Source organism: Rhinatrema bivittatum, chromosome 9 (assembly GCF_901001135.1).
Source record: "Rhinatrema bivittatum chromosome 9, aRhiBiv1.1, whole genome shotgun sequence".
Taxonomy (NCBI): Eukaryota; Metazoa; Chordata; class Amphibia; order Gymnophiona; family Rhinatrematidae; genus Rhinatrema; species Rhinatrema bivittatum.
Window position 1 is genome coordinate 175,207,575 of NC_042623.1, and position 17,979 is coordinate 175,225,553.

Consider the following 17,979-nt stretch of genomic DNA (forward strand, 5'->3'; position numbering starts at 1 on the left):
TTAGGGCCCTAAATCTAAGGAAATGTATCACAAACCTAAAATTAGGGCCTAAGTTTTAGGCGTGACTTTTCAGCTGAAAATCTAGACATCTAAGATAAGTTCAGCTGAAAATGCAGAAGAATCCTAAATTAGTGGCCTACTAGCTACCTAAATTAGGATACCACGGGGGTCAATCTTCAAAGGCTTTGTGCTCCTAAATTTTGGAGTGAAGACCCTAAATTGTCCCTTTTGAAAATTTACTGGGGCTGAGTTTCTAAATTTAGACGCCTAGTTTCATTAGAACCCTAAATTTAGGATCCTTATAAGAGGGTGGCTATAGGGGCAGAGTTAGAGCATAAAAACAAAGTTAGGCGTTTAGCACTGATTTTCAGATCTAGGCACCTAAATTAGGAACCTGAATCTAGGTAAATAAATAGCAGGTCTAGGGTTTTAGGGCCCTAAATGTACGTGAATTTTCAACTGAAAAATTAAGAATCTAAAAGGATCATTCATCAAAATGTGTTGTGGCGTTAACCCATGTGATAACGTCATAATGCACGTGATAGTTATCACAACGCGCAGTGCAAATGCAAATTTTACAAATTTATTCAAAGGGGCGGGATTGGGCAGGATCAATTAAAATGAGGGGCATTATCGCACTGTGCGATAGTCTATTGCACACGTTTAACACCGGAAATATACAATTTTCCTGGCGTTAAGCTGTGCTATTTACCCGAAACGGCCAAAACACAATTTGCGATAAATATCACAAATTCTATTTTGGGCATTTTTGGCCACGGGGAGAGAGGAGAAGGAGGAGTGGAGTGGAGAGAGAGAGAGAGTGAGAGCCTCTAGGGTGGCACACATAGTAGTCACCTATTTATACCGCTATAGGAAGGCCAGCTAGTAATTCGAGGTGAGGATCTGGTGGTGGTCTAGGGTTATGGGGCCAGTTTTACATGCAGAGTGAGACATACGAACAGCACAGTTGACCTCGGTGAAGATTTGATGTGATTTGGAGTGAGAAAAGTCACACAAGAGATTACTATAATGTACTCTCACCCTAGCTTGATGGACTCTCTACCAGGGTACTATCAAGCTAGGGCAAGAGAACACTGAAATAATCTCATCTTAGTCTGACTTTCTCACTCCAAATCTTCACCGAGGTCTACTGTGCTGTTCATTCATCTCACTCTGTATGCAAAACTGACTCTAGACCATCAACAAATCCTCACCTTGAGTTACTAGCTGGCCCTCATATAGTGGTAAAAATAGTTGACTACTATTGAAGCCTTATAAAGAGTCAGTCTCTCTCTCTCTCTTCTCCACCTCCCTCCTACCTATGTGAAGTGGTAAGACAGGGCAGTAACTCTTAAATTATCATATCCATGCCCCTTTTCCTTATTGTGGGTGTTATCCATTCAAAAGGTATCACATTTTGATGAATCTAGGGGGTAAGTTCAGCTGAAAATAGGCACCTAACTTAGGCCTGGATTTATCAAAATGCACTAAATATTGCATGTGATAGGAAAAGGGGCATGTTTTATGGTAATAGGCAGTTTATCATAATTTGCACTCAGGCAGATTCAGTACAGTGTGCTCAGGCCGAGCGCACCATTAGCCCCCTTTTGGATGCGCGTTTTCAACGTGCTATTATTATCCCTTATACAGTAATAGCACATGGAAACACACATCCAACCCCCCGAAACTAATAGCGCACTCAACAGGCAAAATGCATGTTGATGAGCCTATTAGTTAGTCCCGCTTGATACAGAAAGTAAAATGTGCAGCCAAGCTGCACATTTTACTCTCAGAAATTAACGCCTGCCCAAAGGCAGGAGTTAATTTTGGCTGGCACTGGGAAAGTGTACAGAAAAGCAGAAAAAACTACTTTTCTGTACACCTTCTGACTTAATATCATAGTCCCAAAAATATAAAAAAATAAAAAATCTTAAAAAAAAAATATATATCTGCCTGTGGCCTGAAACACGGATACTCAATTTTTGACGGCGTCCATGTTCTGAACCAATGGCTGTCAGCGGGTTTGACAACTGATGCCGGTAAAATTAAGTGTTGGCTGTCAATAAGGAGGTGCTGGTTCTTCTACAACCACAGGGGGGAGGGAGGGAGGGAGAGACTAGCCATAATGCCCTCATCCTAGGTAGGTATTTATACCTCTATAGGAGGCCCACCTAGTAACTTGAGGTGAGGTTTAGGTATTAGTGTAGGGGTTAGGGGCCACTTTGACATTCAAAGTGAGACGTACGAACAGAACAGTGCTCTCTTGTGAAGATTTGATGACCTTTGGAATGAGGAAACTCACCCACAGATGAGATTTCACTCTGAAGGTCATCAAATCTTCACAAGAGAGCACTGTTCTGTTCGTACGTCTCACTTTGAATGTCAAAGTGGCCCCTAACCCCTACACTAATACCTAAACCTCACCTCGAGTTACTAGGTGGGCCTCCTATAGAGATATAAATACCTACCTAGGATGAGGATATTAAGGTTCTCTTTCTCTCTCTCATATAATCACAACTTAAAGCCATGCAATATGGCTTTGCAAAACTGTGAGTCCCAAACTCTTCCTATTTTTCTCATTTGCATCGCACCATGCGTTAAAGGTGCTTAACGTATGCAAAAACACCATATAGCACTTTGATAAATGACCCCCCTTAGAAATTTAGGAGCTCATTGTTTTTAAATATCTGCTGAAAATTCACCTAAAGTTTGGACCCTAAATTTAGGCCTGCAATTCATTCACCTATATTTAGTAGCATAAAATAGATACCTAATGCTAAAAATCAGTGCCAAGTCCCTAACTTTGACCACTTCCCTAAATCTGCTCCAGTAGTCACCCATGTTTTAGGCCCCTAAACTTATCCAGCTAACTTTGGAGGCATATTCAATAGTGCAGCTACACAATTGATGAATGCAGGCAGACTTAGCTGGCTAACTTTGAATATCAGAGTTAGATGGATAACAATGTAAGGTATGTGTTAAATAGCACAATGTGGAAAAGGTTTTTATTGCATATGTTGTTTGAGAGAAAGCAAGAGTGCAAGAGAACACTGTAACTCTACTATTTATACCACTAAGAGAGGGGGCCCTTTTAACTCGGTGTGGGGTTTGGGGGGGGGGGGGTGGCTTTACATACACAGTAGAAGATATGGACAGCAAGATTGACATTACTGAAGATTTTTTGCTGTTGAATCAATGAAAGTTACAAGGAGTTGATTTGTACAATGCACTCTCTACCTGAACCAGCAGAAAAACTTCAGTGATGTCAACTTTGCTGTTCGTACCTCCTGCTGTGTAACCCCCCCCCCCCCCCCAAACCCCACACAGAGTTAAAATTGCCCCCTCTTACACTGGTATAAATAGAAACCCGCTGACAGCCATCGCTTCTGTCAAAAAGGAGGCGCTAGGGACACGCTAATGTCCCTAGCCCTCCTTTTACCGCGGGCCCTAATTAGCATAATTTTATTTACTGTATCGCGCGCACAGGGCACTGGCGCCCGCTCTCCCGCGTTTCTTTCTGTATCGGCCTGATAGTAAGGTCCATGCTTCCTTTAAATGCATACAGGCAGTGGCATACCTAAAGTATTTGGCACCCAAGGTGGATACTTCCTTTGGCATCCCCCACCCCAAGATTCCCTCCCCCCCCCCCCGCCCAGTGATCTCTGGTTCCCCTCTCCCTCACACAGGGGCTCTCTCTCTCTTGCATACACTTTCACACACCCTTGCACACAACTTCCTCTCTCATACACAAACATGCCTCCTCACTCCATACACACACACACACACACACACACACACACACACACATAGACACAAAAACACTCTCTCTCACTTCCTACCCCGCTCCCCATCAGAAGCACAGCAGAAATTTCTTCCTTCAGCCCCCTGCGACAGACGGGGACTCTTCATTTTTCTTGAGGCGGCACGGGGACTGGTGCAGCTCTACCTCCTGCATCTGCAGTGGGGAGTGTGGGGGCTGTGCTGTTGCTCTTCCTCCTGCTTCGGGCCGTGACTGCATGACCTTTCCTTCTTCCTGCCCGCGTGGACCCACCACTTCCTCTTCCAGGCCGCAGGGGTGGGAAGAAGAAAAGGCTAAGCAGTTGCCGGCTCCAGACCCATGGACCTCTAGGCGGCCGTCCAGTGCTCCCATGCTCACAGCCCGGATGCCTCCCTCTTCTTCTAGCGCGAGTGGGATGGGCTCCGCTTGTGGTCACTGACCTCCTGGCTGTCACCCGGGGCGGACCACACCCCTGCCCCCCCCCCCCCCCCCCTTAATACGCCACTGCATACAGGACTCTGCTTGAAATATAATTGTAATGTTTGGCCATTCGCGCAACAGTCCAGTGGCTGGCCGCACTCACCTCAAGATGCCGACATGTCTCGCAGCTCTCACGGTGCTATTGCTACCCCACCATTGCCTCCCTTAGGCATGCGTGCATAATATAGGCCCTGCGGCAGGAAATTGGATGTGGCGCACTCAAATGATGTCAGCCTCTTCAGACTATTTAAACCCGCTGAGTAAGGTTGCCAACTGGCTCCAGATTTTCAGGACAGGTTGATCCAGTCCTGGTTGTACTCCTCTGCATTCAAGTACTTATAGTGTGAATTTTCTTAGGAAATGCAATAGGTAAATCAGAATAAGTCAGAGTATGCAATGGGGTAAAACCTGGAATGGATCAACCTGTCCGAAAAATCTGGAGCCAGTTGGCAACCATACCGCTGAGGCCTTTTCCCCTTGCTTCAGCAACAGGTCCTCTTGCTTCTCAGCCGTGCATATCGCTCCAGTGTTCCTGATCCTGCCTTGTTCCAGCGTTCCTGTTTCTGCCTTGCTCCAGCCTTGTTCCTCATCCAGCCTTCCCTGCCTTGTCTAATCCGCCCTGTCCGATCCAGCTTCCTGTTCCACCTCGTCTCCGTCCTTCGCTTTCTGCCTGACTTTGAACTCTGCTTCCAACCTGGTCTACTCTTCTGCCTGCCTCCTGTCACTGACCTCTGCTTCGGACCTGCTGCTGCCGCCTGCCATTGACCTCTGCTACGGATCTTCTCTACACTCTGCCCGCTGCCTGCTCTGATCCTTGGCCTGATTCTGGTAACTGCATGACTGCTGCCTGCCTTGACCTTGACTCGGTCCCAGACACTCTCATCCTGACCGCCCTGTGGTCCTGCTGGCCCCTGTAACCGCCCTTGCTTAAGTCCTGCTGGCCCCTGTAACCCAAGGACTCAACCTGCGGGAAACTAGGCTAGTATAGGTTAAGGTCAAGCCTTGTCCTAGGCTATGGCCCATTCGTCAGCTGTCAGCATGGGCCTACTAGCTTCACCTACTGGGATGCGTCAATCATGCCACAGCACAAGGTTCCACCATCATTACAATAAGTCAGTATTAATCAATTATTTTTATTATAAGTGGTGGATTTTCTGCAGGCCATGACAGGTCATCTACCCAGAATCTTTTTGAAATTTCTTCCTTTTCTCCATTGGGGAAATATGGAAGCTGGAGGCTGCTGTTGGGCCTGACTGATACCTTTTTGGTGCCTTTTTTTTTTATTTAGGAAATGACCACTGATTATAAATCATTCCAAGTTTCATGCATAAAAGCCAGTAATTTACATCTTGACTTGCAGTACCAGCTGCAGCATTTTCCATCCATTGTGCTGAATTGCAGAATGTCAAAGAATAACACATACTATATGAAGGCAAATGTTCATTAGGAATTAGGCTGACATCATCCAATTATTTCACTTAAAGCCAGGCATGACTTTATCCCAAGTCTCCAGAGATGAAAGCCATTTAGAAATAATGTCTTTTGCTAGTCCGGAGGGAGTTGCAATCAGTGAGAATAAGACTTTGCACCGGGAAGACTGAGATTTCTCTACAGTCAAAGAGATTCTGTTTGCTGAGAAGACTGTGCTTAAGCTGTAATGTGGATTGTCTCTTGGTTGGTAGTGATGGCTTAAAATGATAAAATATAAACTTGTTTGCTGGCTTGTGAGTGTTTGAGGTTTTGCCATTTAGATACGCCGTTGCCTAGTATGGCAAGATCCTTCTTCACAATTTGTTTGTGTTTTAGCTACTCTAAATATTTGAGTGTTATCTGCAGATCTGATCACCTCACTCAGTGCTCCCTTTTCTGGATCATTAATGAATAAGGTAAATAACACCAGTCCCATTAAGGATCTCTGAGGCACTCCACCATTTACCTCTTTCCACTGGGAAAACTGATCATTCAGTCCTACTCTTTTCCTATTTTTTAACCAGTTACCTACCACAGTAGGATATTGCCTTCTATTTGGTGACTTCAGTTTCTTGAGGGGATCTCTCCTGAAGCACTTTACCAAATGCCTTCTTGAAAATCCAGGTATACTATGTTGACTGGCTTACCTTTGTCCACATGTTTGGTCACTCCTTCAAAGAGTTCGATTAGATTAGTAAGCTACAACCTGCCTTTGCTAAATCCATCTTGGCTCTTTCCTATTAAATCATGTTTTTCCATATATTTAGTAATTTTCTTAACAATATCTTTCACCAATGTCAGGCTCACCAGCCTATAGTTATTTTTGTCACCCCTAGAGCCCTTTTTGAAAATTGGATTTACATTGGCTACCCTTCAGTCCTCCTGTACAGAGGCATATTGGAATGATAAGTTACATAATACCAGTAGCAGATTTGCAGTTTCATAGTGGAGCACCTTTAAAACCCTGGGGTGAATACCATCAGGTACCAGTGATTTGTTACTATTTAATCTGTCAATTTGTTCTAGTTCTTCTTCAAGATTTACACTGATTTCTTTCAGTTCTTCTGAGTCATCAACAAGAAAGGATGATTCTGGCATGGGTATGTCCCCCAACATTCTCTCTCTACCAAAACAAATAATTTAGTTGTTCTGCTTTGGCTTTATCTTTTCCCATTGCTCCTTTTATCCCCTGGTCTTTTAATGGCCCAAATGATTCCCATGTTTACATACTGAGTGCACTTTTGTGGAAAGGATGGTGAGAAGCAATTGTCTCTTCTTATGCATGAACAATACTGAGCCCAGCACTGATAATTTAAAGATATACCAGGCCTGGGCACCAGGAAATACAAAGTTTAATGATTAATGTTTTTTTTTCCATTTCAGAATGTTAGCTAAAACTGCTCATACAGGTTATGGAAATGTGTATTGGCATGTGCGATACCTTACTCTAAAGCTTTTTAGATTTTTTTAATGCTTTTTTAATTGGGCTACTTAAGTATCATATTAAATCCATACAGATGTTGTAGAATTCCACTGCACGTATGCTACTACATTGTAATCACAGAAATCACTTTACTTCACTTCTCCAACGACTTCACTGGTTACCAATAGAATATAGAATTAAATTCAAGGTACTTCTATTGATTTTTAAAGCATTGAATATCACTGGTCCATCTTAACTTTTATCATTAATACATAAGTATGTGCCCAAGTGGCCTTTATGTTTCGAAGCTGATCAACTCTGTCTATACCACCTCTGAGGGAATATCATCTAGCAAAGATGCGTAAATGGACTTTCTCATACATTGGACCACAATTATGGAATGCCCTTCCAAGGTATTTAAGGTAAATTAATATTGTGAAGATATTTTGTAAACAACTGAAAGCTTATTTTTTTATTGAAGCATTTGAAAATCGATAATGACAGCATAACATAGGGTCTTATTGTAAGATGCTTTATGTCATAGTTATCTGTTTGATATTTTATTGATTCTATTGTTTAAATGTTTTATGTTAAAGGGTATACTTCGCTTAGAACATATCTTGTAATTTGCAGTATACAAACTTTTTAAAATAAAAAAAAAATAATGTACTTGGAAAAGCTTTTATTAATACTTTCCTTGGACAGTCTCTCTTCAAATTCTCTCTTTTCCTGCTTTATTAATGTTTTACATCTAACTTGCCAGTGCTTATTCATCTTCCTAAGCTCCTTGTTAGGTTCTGTTTTCCAGTTTTAAAAGATGTCTTTTGGGCTTTAATAGACTCTTTTATACCATTTTGCAATTGTGGCAGTAGCTTGTTCTTCTTTCAGTGGCTGGTGCCATTTTGGAATGCATTTTATCTGGGCTTCCAATATTTTTAAATAGTCCCCATCTTTTATGCAGACTTTAACCTATGTAAGTGCTCCTTGCACTGGGCAATGCTGAGGTTTCTCTATACTCAAGAATATTCTGTTTGCTGAGAGGGGGCTGTGCTTAAGCTGTATGGTAGATTCTTCATGGGTAGCGATTGCTTAATGTTTTAAAGTAGAAACTTGTTTGTTTTCTGAGTGTGAGTGAAGTTTTAAATTATAAACTTGTTTGTTGGCTTGTGAGTATGTAAGATTTTGAAATATAAAATTGTTTGTTGGATTTCAGTGCTTAAGGTTTTAAACTATACACTTGTTTGCTTGCTGGGCTATGATAATTTGTTTTTCACAACCAACTACCCCAATTTCTACCTATTCAAAACTCAAATCTTGATTAACTAGACTACCAATTACAGGGTTGAAAAAAATTGTGCATAATAGGAGTCAATTAGTGGCTTCACACAAATAAGTGCAAATTAATCCAGACTACAATAGGTTATCACGCAAGTGCGCATGCATTATGTAAAATATGCCCAGCGTCTGTATGAGTGCTCCTAACTTTAAGCCGTTACATGAGGAAACATTATTCATGTTTTTCCCTTAGGACTTGTTGGCTTTTACTCACGCGAGGGAGCACGTTTTCTAATAACCATATTGAAAGGAAATTTCCAGTTTTACCAATTAGTCCACCAGTTTGCCCAGTTTATCTTCAGTCCTCACTTCCCCCAGTTCACCCAGACCCCTCACCCAGTCAGTTTTTGGTTATAAAGAGTTTTATTCTATCTTACACCTCATAAAGAGTAAGTAAACATGCGCGGATAACAGCCTAATGCGCGCTGCATTTGCAGATTATAAAATCGGGATTTATGTGTGTAAATGTTGATCTCGCTCCAGAATGCCTCTGACTTACCCCAAATCTGCCCCTTTTTTCACACAGAGTTATTCACACACCAATACTTGTGCATGTTATGTGCGAGGTTTATAAACCTCGCAAAAACGTGATTAAGCACTATTTGCTTGTGTATTTGCTACTTAGTGCGCGCAGTGCGCATCTCTTTTAAAATTCACCTTTATACATTCATTCGAACTTACCAAGGCCCAAACATGATACTCTTAGTCCTGATTTCCCAAGATTCCTACAATAGGCAAAGAGAAAAAAAAATCAAAATCAGTAAATTTCTATATAACATACAGAATTCAAAGTACTTGTTGCTTCAGTTAGCAGAAAATGTCAAGATGAAAATATTTTTGGAGTTTTTGCAATACCCAGAGTAGGGATGTGCATTTGTTTGAAATGGGATAGAAAATCACAATGATATTTCCTATTTTGTTAGTTAAAAAACAATAGAAAAAGATACAATTTCATGGAGGGGTTTTTTGTCATTTCTTTTTTATACCCAAAAAACAATATTTTATTTAAAAAACAAATACTCCCAGAACCCGCCCCCAACCCTTCCCCTTTAATAAAATATTCACCCCCCCCTCCACCAGCTGAACCCCCTCACCCACCCTAGCCCACACCCCCGAGACCCAGGACTTGCCAAAATGTTCCTGGTAGTCTAGTGGGGACCTGGAAGCAACCTCCCATTCCCAGGCCCAGCAGCCCCCATCACATGAAAGGGGCACATGGCAGGCCGAACCCATTGGAAAAATGGTGCTCACTGCCCATTGCCCCATCATGTGACAGGGGCTACCCAATAGCACTGGTAGCCCCTATCACATAATGGGGCAAAAGGCAGCCCGGGAGAGGGAGGCTGCTCCCCGGTCCCCACTAGACCAGGGGCATTTTGGTGAATCCTGGTGGACTTGGGAGGGTGGGCTCTGGTGGGCGAGTGGGGCCAGCTGGTGGGGGGGATTTTAATAAAAGGAAAGGGTTGTGGGCGGGTCCTGGGTCTGTTTGTTTTTTACATAAGGAAACGAAACCTCCTCCAACGATACAGGGAAAACACAAAATAGCATGCTCATGAAATGAGGTGCTGTACAAAACAAATTTTTTTTTTTTTGGCGAACACCCCTAATCTACAGTGCATTCAGTTCCATGAAGGTGTCAGACAAAGTACCTTACAAAATAACACCTTTCAAATTCTGACTGGACATAAGACCTGGAATGAGCATATGCCATAATGCTGCAATCTATAAACTGTAACACAATGTTCAATGTAATGCTCCATATTTTCCATTATCAATAAGTGCTCTTTGGGGGCTGAATTGTCAGAAGCATTTACACATATGTCAGAAGCATTTACACATATAAAATGAGGCTTTATGTGTGTAAATGTGATTTTGAAAATAAGTCATCATTGAAAATTTGGGCTAAAGTGTGCATATATTTTGTACACACAACTTTAAGATTCCATGCACCACTGAAACTTACCCTCTTTATTGTTCTTTAAAATGTATTTGGGCCTAGTATCTGTAGAGATACTAGTGTGGCCCCTGTATGCCATAGAAGTATAAATGTTGCTAGTCTAAGGATGTGCTATGATAATGTGGAGATTTTCCCCTTATGGGAAGTCTGTAAAAGTGTAGTGAAGTAATGTGATATTGTGTTGTGTTAAGATGATTTTCCTCCTAAGGACAATCCTATAGGTCTGAGTCATTGAATGTGAGAAGATTCCGGTGACTAAAGGTCATCTTTTGGTCAGAAGGTGTTACATAAACTTTGACAGACAGCTTGTTACAGCCCATTTGGGCTTGGTTTCGGAGAAGGCTATAAAAGCCCTGAGGAGCCTTGGTCTGGGGCCTCCAGAGTAAACAGGCAAGCATGAGGATTTTCATTTATTTTTCGCTTAACTTGTAAGGCCTAAGCGATGTACAAAATAAAACATTCACATAAAATTACATAAATAACATAAAATAATATAAATAAAAAAAATTAGAAACAAAACATAATCAACAAAAAATGAGGATGTTCACTAGAGTCACAACTTCTGGAGGCATAGTTCACTGAATCTTTACGAGGGGGGCAAGAATGGCTGACTTATTGCACGAGAGGAGACACTGCGAAGGCTCCTACCCAAAGCCTGTTTTAGAAGAAAACTTTTCAGAGATGCAGCTGTGATTCTCTCCCAGGGTTACAGAGGGGAGAAGTAGGAGTTCAAGCAGAGAAACTCTCCCAGTATCTCAAGAGGCTTGAGAGGAAAAAGGATCCAACGATAGTTTGTCTGATAGTTACTTGTACTCTGGTAGGAACTTGCTTGGAACAGGTGGCAAACTGTGCCAGTATTAACTTGCTCCTGGGCTCGGTGGATTCCTGTGTGCAGAAGCAGAGGGATTTCTTCCTTGAGCTGATCAGGACATTGGGAGAACCCAATCTGGAAATGGAAAGAAAAAGAGGACCAGAGTAGTCTGAAGAAAAGACTGTGCAAAGGGAAAGAAGTATTTTTGTGTTATGAGCTGATTAGAGACTGTGACTTCTTCTTTGTGATTGTTGTTTTTCTGTGCTCTTTCACCATGTTTTACTCTGAATCAACAGCGGTAAACTATTTTTATGTAGGAGCACACATTTTGGTTTATTTCTTGGGGGTATCCATGGTCCAGTTCTAGCTCTACAGATTATCCTGCTCCCTGCTCACAGCTCTGGAGATTTTTTTTCCCCGAGACTTCCTAAGGCTGGGAAGGTGACTCCCAGAGGAACTGGTGTCGCACTAGAGAGAAGGGCACCTGTGAAGAACAAGTCTAATTTCTGAGTGAAAGAATGCAGTGAATGAGAACGTTATATGGCTTGGTCAGCTAAAATGTTTTTATCTGGTGTATTTCACTGGAAGTCTCTTTCCTCATGACTAAACATCTTGAAAATAATAGGTCCCGTCTTCAAATGTAAAGAGGGCATTGCTGTTTGATATGTTTGAAACATTTCAGAGATCTCATTTGCTGAAGAACCCTTAAGGTAGGCAGTTTGAGTGAACTTTGTGCTAGGGGTAAAGGACAACGTATAATGAAATGAAATAAGAATTGATTTAAAGATTAATTCAACTGTGACATTCTCAAGTTAGCTAATGGGTTTCAAATATGAAACCTACTTTGTCACCCTATAGATTTACATCCAACCACCTACTCTATCATTTCAATACTCAAACAACTCTAATTCACTGAGATTCAAACTGTCCCTTTCATCAAAGGTGCCAGAGATGTGAAAGAGAAATACATACGGGGAGATCAGCAGTCAGACACAGCCGGCTAAGTCAATCAGCCGGATAAGATTTATCCAGCCAACGCACACGGGGTTATACTGCGGCACCGCAACGCTTCTGAATATCCCCGTATTTGCTGCTACTTAGTTGGAATCGGTTTACCTGGCTATGGAGCAGATCTAACTCATCTAGTTACATTAACCGGATAAGCCTGAATATCCCTACTTATCTGGATACTAGGGAAGATGCATCCTGCCCTCCCTTTTTTTGGTAACTGTTCAGCCAGATAAACAGCTATTGTATTTATTTATTTATTTTAAAGTATTTATATACCGCTTTTAGAAATAGATTTTGTCAAAACGGTTTACAAAGTATAAAAACTAGATTTAAAATTAGTTTTAAAACTAATTTTAAAACTAGATTTAAAATTAGATTTAAAATCTAATTAAAATTAGATTTAAAAATACATAAACTTGATATATAGCTAGATAGATTGCTAGCCTTAAACAAAAATCTTATTAAAAGAAAGATGCTGTGCCCTAGGTCTGTTTAAGAAAATAAACAGAGGGGAAGGGGAAGAGTAAGAAGGGGGTAAAAAAGGTAGGGTGTAGGAAGAAATCTCTAGAAAGAGAGGGGAGGGGGGAGAAGGGGGGGGGGGAGTGAAATCTGTTTGTATGATAATGGATCATCTGAAAGAAGTTTCATAAAGGTAGGCGCAGCTGGTTAGCGTGGCCAAATATTTATAGAGTACCCCTTAGCCGGCTAAGTCGGAAATTAATTGGCAAGTGGCACTGAATATCGACTGCCTGCTTTCTAATGTGCATTGCTTAATTAATTAATTTATTTGTAAGCATTTGTACAGTACTTGCTCCCAGCAGCGAAAAATAACCCATTCTTAATAATACACATTGACGTACAGAAGAGAGCATAAATCACAACCCATCCTAATGCTTGCTGCCAGCACTAAATTATAGCATTACCCATTCGGACTGTTTTAACAGCCGTGCTCCTCCCCGTTTCTTCCCTCATCATCTGGGTGTGTGCGATTATTACCCCATCAGCTTCCATGAAGCTTTCTCCTTCACCTTCATTTGTCTTCTGTTGCCTTTCTCTTGTAGTAACCCCTCCTCCATTTCCTCAATGGGATTCCCCAGTCTGGTCCCACCTTTGTTTTCCTTACTTTACATCCAACTCTAATACCTGCCCCTATGCTAATACCTGCCCCCTACTATTTTTCTCTCTTTCTAGATTCTAACTGGACCAGTTCTTGTATTCCTCCCTATCAGTTGCACCAATTGTACCCGTTGTACCAGCTTTTGTCAATTTCTTGTTTCTTCCGTTATCTGCTCCACCTGCGAGCGAAGTTTTCTACTGTTTTGGCTCCTATTGCTCTATGTACAGCCCATGAGTGAAGTTAATGTACCTGTTGTACCAGTTTGTGCCAATTCCCGTTATCTCCTGTATTGGTATCGCCTACGAGCAAAGTTTTCTACTGTTCTTGTTTTCTATTGTTCTATGTACAGCCCATGAGCAAAGTTAACGTTTACTGTAAACCGAGGTGATCTGTATCCCATACAGGAACCCCGGTATATAAAACCTAATAAATAAATAAATAAATAAATAAATAAATGTGCCTTTTGGAAGAAAAAGGTCATAACTTGACAGAGTAGATGCACAATTTTTTTTTCGCAATTCATGTGGAACACAATTTTTATTTTGGTCCAGGGAAAAGTATCACAGTCTACAAAAATTGCACTTTTCTCCAGGATTGCTGTAACTGCAGAAGCTTGATATGATCCACAGTAAAAGTGAATAGAAAGCATAGAACCTGTGATTTATTTCTTTACGATACATTCCTATAACCAGCTGGTCTAGAATCCATCACTCAAAGCGAGGAGCAGTAAACAAATAGCACTTTAATTCATCTACGTCCATTTTACAAAAATGGCACAACAAATAACAAAACACTAGATACAATTATTAATAAATGTTAAAAACAGAGCCTTTCAGTGAAACAGTATATTCAACTAATCTAAACTCGATTAATAATAGCCAATCAAATACATAGTATAAATGAAACCAAAAGACCAATTATAAAATGAAAGCAGATGTAAACATGACTATTACATATACGTTAGTAAAGTAACCTAGACTAGATTAAAAAAATAAACAGATTTTAACTTTCTGATGGAACCCCAGAAGAGAAAGCTTCTGCTAGGGACTCATTCTAGAGACAAGGCGCAGATGTCACAAAGGATTTTTTCCAAGCTGACGGCAGCCTCCCTGTAGCTTGAGAAGGCAACTGCAAGCACGCTTCCAAAGACCAAAGTGCAATGATCTAGCAGGCAGGTAACGTTTGAGAAGGTTATTATGGCCAAACCATGCACTGTTTCGAACGCTTAGCATTAACATTTTAAACCTTATACAATATACAAAACCAGAACTGGAGCAAAGCTTTTGGCAATGGAGCTATTTCCTATCCCCACTGGGCCACCAGACGCCCTGCTGCATTCCGAATCAATGGCAGCCCGAAGCCCCACAGAAAAGGAAATGCAGTGACTGAAGCATGGCAACAGAAATGCATGCATACAGCATAAAGTAAAGCTTCTGCAACCCTTTATTAGTGTGGACTAAATTGTAAGAGCAGAAGCTATTAGGACACTTAAATGTACTACCTGATTCTTTAACGGAAGTAGAACTCAATTTAATAAAATAATTTAGGCCTAGATTTATCAATATGCTGTCACCCCAGAGGTGCTCTCTCTCTCTCTCTCTTCCTTCCCCCTCTCCCTCCCCCTTCATCTCAGGCCCTTCCCTAGCCTAAAACTGTCCAAAACGCAATTTGCGAAAAAATCGCAAATTGTGTTATGGGCATAATGCATGATATCGCACAGCTTAACACAATTGAAAAAGGTGTAGTTATTTTCGGCGTTAAAACTGTGCAATATTGTGCGTTATGGCTTTGCACTTTGTGAAGCCAGCCCACTTTTGTGGAAATCCCGTCCCCGACTCCTCCCCAATCCCGCCCATTTAAAAAATTTGCATCGCACCATGCGTTACGGTGCTTATCGCATGCGTTAAGGCATTTTTTGCATGCGAAAATGCCTTAATGCATGCGAAAACGCCATAATGCTATTTGATAAATGACCCTGTTGGTTTGGATCTGGTATAGATCTCCTGCTCACCCTCACAGCCTCCGAACTGACTGGGTTTAAGCATAGTTTGTTTATGCTAAGCCAATTCTCAATTTCAGACAATTAAATGATTAAATCTCTTTATTGATGTCAGGCAGTCCTCTCCTACTTGTGAGTAAGCTAAATGTCATCTGCCTAAGGGGGTCATTTTCTATGTGGATTGCACGCGAAAAGGGACTTTTTGCGTGCGATAGCTAAATCGGGGCGGGTTCTGGGCGGCGTCCGCACCGGAAGGGGAGGAGTCGGGGCGGCACCGGGGCGGATGCCGCAAAGACACTGCTGATGGTGAAAAGGTAAGGGACCCTTTTCGCTGCCAGTAGCGCGCCCAATAGCACCACCTTTTATGATGGCGCTATTGGGTGCGAAAGCTGGCAGCGATCGCACCGCAGAGGTGCGATCGCTGCCGGCTTTCGCAGGCCCGCCCCCTGTTACCACTGGATTTTCTAAGTTCGCAGAACTTAGAAAATCCAGGCCTAAGTTTGGTATAAAATAATAAAATGTCTAACAATTTCCCCAAAAGATTGTAAATAAACACTAACTAAAATGGTGGAACACAGTGACCCCATTTCAGAAGTAAGATACAGAGCCTTTGTTGTTCTATAATACTCTTTGGAATCTATCCTTCAAAACGAATTCAAACCAGTGGAGTATTGTGCCACCCAAGCCCAGACCCGATAGACAACACAATGAAATTGAGGGGTCTACCATATCAAAGGCTGCTAACACATCCGCAAGGACCAGGATAGCAGAGTTTCCAGAATCTAGAACTCATCTACCATGCATAATAACATCCCTGCACCGTGTGCCAGGCAAAGCCCTGGCTGACATGAATCTAAATAGTTATCTTGAAGGTGGGATTCCACAGTGGGTTCTACCAACCTGGCAAATTGGAGATCAATCTGAAATTCTCAGATTGGTTAGCATTTAGATCTGTTTTCTTCAATGTAGGACAAATGATAGTACCTTTTAATTAAATGGGGAAAAGACCCTCATTCAAAGACGAATTAATAGTTTGATGCATCCAACTTACTGAGCGTTGCTTGATGAGTTTTACATGAGGACAGGCATGGGTCAATTTGCGTGGGTAGGCATTAATCTGTAGGGGGGGTACATAGAGGAGGAGGAGGAGCCGGGGCAGCATCTTATAATGCTGTTAGCAGAGACTGTGATCTAGGATGCAGTGCTACTGCTATCTGGGGTGCTGTCTGAGCTGGAAGAACAGCAGGAAAGAAGTAAGCAAACCAATATTTTAAGGAATCTAGTACTGCTGCTTTAACAAATCCTCCTTTCTGTTATTCTTCATTTTATCTTCATCAAACGTTATACTTTCTAGTTTTCACAATATAGATTTATTGCATCGGCCCCCCCCCCCAGTTAGGGGAGGGGGCGATGCAATAAATCTGGGTGGGAAACAGGCGCACAGTGTCGAGCGCCCGCTTCCCTAACGCTCGCCCAGCCACCTCTCCTGAGTGTGCGATCAAATATTTAAATGAGGGTCGCGCTGCCAAGGAGGCGCCAGGGACAAATGTGCGCCCCCTAGTGCCTCCTCAGCAGCGGGCGCCCAGGAGAGGTGGCTGTCAGCGAGTTAGGAAAATGGATGCTCACTTTTATGAGCGTCCGTTTTCCTAACTTGTGCACAGGCATTGGTTAAGAAAATGTACGCTTGTTAACTGAGCAGTATTTTCCACTTTTCTGTTCACTTTTTGGGCTGCTCAGAAATTAACGCCTGTCTGGGCAGGCAATTTCTGAGCGTAAAAATGTGTGGGTCGGGCATACATTTTTTTTTTTGATCTGGGGAGAATATATTTAATAGCCTCGTCAACATGCATTTGCATGTGATGAGGGGTTGTGGACATGCATCCATAACCCGCGTCCAACCACTGGTTAAATAGTGCGCTCAGCTGAGTTCACTGTATTGTAGCGGCCCCTTAGTGATTTAAAGTAACAGTTAATTAACCCTAATTATAGTGAGTGACTAATTCTAGTCCTGTTGTTCATCATTCACTAATATTTGTCATCTAGCAATCAAATTTAAAAAACAAATTTAAAAACAATAATTAAATGTAAATACCCTAGTCAAATTTAACAACCTTTAAACTGAGACATACCTACTCCTTAATCAGTTTATATGATGGGATGGGCTCCACCTTAAGGAAATTGGAACCAGGCTGCTGGCACCAACTTTTGAAAAGGAGAGAGATCAGTTTTAAAACCAGAACATGGGGTACAGTTGATAGTTGCTCAACAGTGCATGGTTTGGAGGGAGGAATCTTTCAAGGATATGAGCAAAATAAAGAGTGGAGGAGTGCTTAGAGCAGGGGGGCTATGAACCAGGGAAGGCAGTGTTCAAATCCCACAGCTGCTCCTTGGGACCTTGGATAATTCACTTTACATCTATTGCCTCAGGTACAAAACTTAATAAGCCCTCTGGGACAGCAAAATATCTACATTATCTGAATGTAATCTGTTTTGAAGTGGCTGAAAAGCAGAATACAAATCAAAGACAGTAAATACATTTACTAAGCATTTTCCCCATAGACACAGAACGGGAGAAAAGCCTCAGCAAATCAGGTCCTA

General features: G+C 41.8%; 1 protein-coding gene across 1 annotated transcript in view; it reads right to left on the reverse strand.

Annotated features, from left to right (window-relative positions):
- KCNAB1 (potassium voltage-gated channel subfamily A member regulatory beta subunit 1) overlaps window positions 1-17,979 on the reverse strand; it is a 306,923-nt gene that overhangs the window by 134,888 nt on the left and 154,056 nt on the right. The window contains exon 3 of the mRNA XM_029616487.1: window positions 9,168-9,211. Coding sequence (XP_029472347.1) covers window positions 9,168-9,211 — 44 coding nt within the window. The remainder of the gene's footprint in view (window positions 1-9,167; window positions 9,212-17,979) is intronic.